Below are 4,503 nucleotides of genomic sequence, written 5' to 3'. Positions count from 1 at the left end.
TGTTCCATTTACTACATTATCTAGTGTTTAGTCCCGTGTTGAACACAAAATCCGATATTCCTGCTTATTAGGAATATCCTCGCTATTTACAATCTTCTGCAAAAACTGAATAAGAATTGATAATCAAAACTCGAAAACCTATCATGAATATATAAATTTAAAAAAATCATTTACTCAAATCGGACCAAAACCCAATGGTCGACAATGTAAGTGTTTCCTGCTGTGCATGCATCATCCGCAATGCTGTCAGGGATGTTTCTAGTTTTAAATAGATTATGATAAGAATTACAGTATACTATGTGTTTTCATTTGAGACAAAACAACAATGAAAATAATATAAACAACTGGCGTGCATGTCACGGTATGGACTTTAACGAATGTCGTAAAGTTAGTTAAAGAAACCATTGATCTCTTTTAAATGACGAAAGACCAATATTATGACAACATATGAATTAAATACCCTATTCATCATTGCAATGTAGCATTTCAATTATCAAGATCGAACCATTGGTCGGTTGATTGTTTAGCAGAACGATAACACACTAGAAGGTACATAATCCCATTTGGATTAAAACACTTAGTCTAGTAATTATAGAATGCTGCTGTCAGTAAGTAATATTTGGGTTGCTGGAAAAACCTTCAGTAGTTCGTTAGTAAAAGTCATATTATATGAACAGTGTACACAATCAAACAAATACACATAGCAACGAAAAATAATTTCTAAAATTCTGAGAAGCGTTCTCGAGGTAGAGATATTTTCTTAGAGAAATAAAATTGATTGAATTAATTTTCATTGCAAACATTGAGAAATAATAAATAATTGCAAAATATAAAACAATTTAAAACTTCGATTAAAAATTTGGCGCATACTGTTCACCTTTATTCATTTAAATATATTTGACCAAATTCAATATCGTCATGATGTTGTTTAAACAAATCGCATTACATGCACATGCCAAGTATCAACACAAGTATCTTTTTTTTTACCAGATTCCTACCATTGCTTCATGGCATGAATCGGATTTGGAAAAACTCCATAACTCAAAACTAATCTTGAATTAATGGAATAAAATATATTCGCAATTGAACGGGTAAATTTTTACTATTTATAGAATTCCTGAATATTTATAGAATTTAAATGAATGAAAAATTTGGGTATCGATTAACACATTTTAATTGTAGAACGTTTCTCAGAACTATTTCATGTATTTAAAATATTATATTGGGTACGTTTGTGGCTCACTCCATAAGGCGGAAGATTTCTTTGTAACTTTGTAAAGAACAAACTCTTTTCTTAGAACCAGTCAACAAATTGTACGAATACATAGGGTTGATTAACAGTCAACCAAAAACACTCATGGACGAATATTCGATAAAGGTGAGGTCTTTCTATATTATTTGTTTGAAAGAACAATATACTTCCATTTATATTAATAATAAGATATAGAAATTTGGCAATTTCAATTTCACGCGATAAGTATTGTGTTGATCCATGTTATTGCCAGAGCGTATATCGTTCCTTAAAAACAATGTGTGAGATTTCACGGCCCGTTATTAGACCGGACATCATTTGGTTTTAATCTGTTTTCACTGAAGAGAAACAATTCCTTTTTTAGGACAAGACATTGTAAACTTTCATGCTTGTATAACGATATGTTTAGACATCAGACACATTGAGAAATCGATTTTTGTCTTTCTACCTACAATATGTAATGGAACTTATTGTTTATGTCATCATATGATTGTGTAAATTAAATGGTACATACATGTATATCATATTTACATTGTAAAAATATTGTCTGTATATTGATACAATGTGGAGGATTTCTTCCTTTTTTTATTCTTTTGGTTATAAATTCTTGAAGTTATTTCATTGACTCATTGTATGACAGTTTTTATCTTCAGAATTTATACAGTTGCATGTTCTTTTTTTCACTTTTTGTCTAAAACTATGCTAACCATTTTTTGAAACAATCTTAGGTTTTGTCATGGATTGGAATATCTTTGGTTTTTACGTACCGAAAATATTTCATGAAACCACACAACTTTGCATCAGATGTGTGTAATAGAAACGAAGAGGAAGATATACTTTCGTGGATAAGAGAAAACAAAAAACAATTAACTGAATCGATAAGACACGACACGGCAACTTTAATAAATTGGATAAGAGGAAACGACGAAAAATTAACTGAATGGATTAGAGAAGATCAAGAAACCTCAACATGGTCAAATGAATCCATAAGATTTAAAATGGTATCTTGGATCAGGATGTCATCAATGGTTACGTACAGAATTATTGTTTTATCAAAAATACCAGGCGATAAAGAAATATTATTAGAATGGATAAGAAAAAACGAAGACAAGTTAACTGTTTGTAGTATACTAGACAAACAAAAATTAACAGAATGGATAAGAGAAAACAAGGAAACTTTAACGAAATCGATCCGAAAAGACGCGATTACGTGTATTGAAATGATAAGAGAAAGCGAAGAAATGTTAGCAAAAAGGATAAAAACAGATAAAGAAATGTGTATTGAAAGATTCGGGTTACCTACCACGGACACCTACAGACATTACTTCATTTTTTTATCGGACACAATAAGCAGTTCACAAACATCAACAGCATGGCTGGAACGAGAACAGGCAACGATGACTGAATTGACAACTGACACAAGGTACTATTAGTTAAACAGAAATAATAAGGGTTTACAAAATTTGACAACGGTTTGAAGTCGGACACCCTTGAATACATAAAGAAAAAGATTATAAGGTAAAGCGTGACTTTACTCATTGTCATACCTTTGTGTAAAGAACTTTCACTAAGGAAACAAATATATTTATCGCAATATTGTTTTCTCTAATTTTAATAATTCATCTTTTTTGCTTATAATTTCTAGTACATTTTCTAATTGCTTACTGTCGTTTGAAATGACTAAATTATAGACCTTTACTTAGACAAGGTGGAATCAGTCTTCATTATATGATTAGTAAAGCAATGTATTACATTATTTGTTTTCCATCTAATTTGATTGAATTTGTTTAATAATGAATATCTCTATAGATATTATACAACGTATTATTTTGCTAAACTTTAAATAGTTTTTACAGAAACAGACAGTTTTCGTGTACAAGAATGTTTTCACAACAAGTGTTTGTTATATTGAAAGACAGTTTCAATGAACTCGGACATGATATAAAAAAGTGTTTCTTATAATTAACCACATATTCAGGTAAAACAAAGTGTGAAATGGTTATTTCAAAAAGAAACTTTCAATGTGATGTCACATGGACTTAATAAATGGTATCCTCCATAAGTAATCAACATAAACTAAATGAAATTTTTAAATTGTTTTTTTTAATTTTACTGTTTTGATGATAGTTTCCTTTCGTTTTGTGCAATAATAAATCATTCAAAGATAATGTACACTAATTAGATATAATCTAAGAATTGGAGAATGTTTATAGACTCTGGGAAAATAGGATTTCAAACTCAGACAATTTGGCTTTCGGAGTTGACGCTAGTTGGTATATTGTTAAATGCATATACGGAGAATTAGCATTTTGTGTGTGGACGTCGGAACGTCGGTATAACTCATACTCATTGTTATTGACATACCTAACAGATTCAGCCATATGAAATGCAAAAAAATATTGCCTTATCCATACCTTCTTTGTCTTCTTGAAGGTAGTCATAATTTCTAGCTACGATTCCACTCACAATTCAGACCATACCGAGTGTATTTTCCTGTGCATGACATATGGTTGGTCTCCCTTTAAATAATTAACCGAAATTCTATAACTACATTGTACTATTTTTCAGAGAACTGTTTCAGCCAGGGTGTCCTTCCGCCTTTAATATAACTTCAACGACAATTGCATTGGTGTGGGATGAACCACTTGTAGGAGCTCATTGTTATGAAATAAAATGTGAGCAGAAAAACATCAGCAGTGTATGTTACTATATAACATCTGGTAATTCTTGCAAATACGTTGTGAAAGACTTGTCACCGAACTCTGAATATAACTTTACAATTCGAGCCATCAAAAATGAAGTGAACAAAGGTCCCTACAGTAATACGTTAAACGTATCAACATCGGTAATTTCCTACAACAGTATAACAGAGTTATCATATGTTTTGTTTTATATTGTAGTGTTTATATGGTTTACATATTTACTCTGTTATACTGTGTTTATTGAATAAATAACTAGTAACATCGTTATCAAGAGTTTATCTTGTAGATGTTAAAATCATTATATATTACATCGAACACTGTTTCTCTTTAACAAGTTATCAGCTGTAAGAAATATCACATGCTAAACAGTGTTTCTTTTGGATAGAAAAAAAAATATGAACAACAATTATATTGTTTATATAAGAAAGAGGCGATGTAATAAGATTGACAATGACATAATTATCCATCAAAAGACAATGATAAAAGCAATGTTAACTCACCCTGCGGCCTTCAACAAAAAGAAAAGGCCATGCCGTATAGTCAGACATA

The 4,503-nt window shown here is 30.6% G+C and overlaps 1 protein-coding gene across 1 annotated transcript; it reads left to right on the top strand.

The window, feature by feature from the left end:
- Positions 1-2,268: 2,268 nt before the first annotated feature.
- LOC134684754 (uncharacterized) lies at positions 2,269-4,202 on the top strand. The gene is made up of 2 exons (XM_063544061.1): positions 2,269-2,675; positions 3,821-4,202. Exons 1-2 carry the CDS (start codon positions 2,269-2,271, stop codon positions 4,200-4,202), a joined length of 789 nt encoding a protein of 262 aa, XP_063400131.1.
- Positions 4,203-4,503: the final 301 nt, after the last annotated feature.

Source organism: Mytilus trossulus, chromosome 9 (genome assembly GCF_036588685.1).
Source record: "Mytilus trossulus isolate FHL-02 chromosome 9, PNRI_Mtr1.1.1.hap1, whole genome shotgun sequence".
NCBI lineage: Eukaryota > Metazoa > Mollusca > Bivalvia > Mytilida > Mytilidae > Mytilus > Mytilus trossulus.
The sequence above is the reverse complement of the archived record's forward strand: the minus strand, read 5'-3'. Positions and strand labels throughout refer to the sequence as shown.

Coding starts and splice junctions, on each gene's coding strand:
- LOC134684754 (XM_063544061.1), top strand. CDS start 2,269: ATGTCATCAATGGTTACGTACAGAATTATTGTTTTATCAAAAATACCA. Junction 2,676..3,820: donor GAATTGACAACTGACACAAG/GTACTATTAGTT, acceptor ACTATTTTTCAG/AGAACTGTTTCAGCCAGGGT.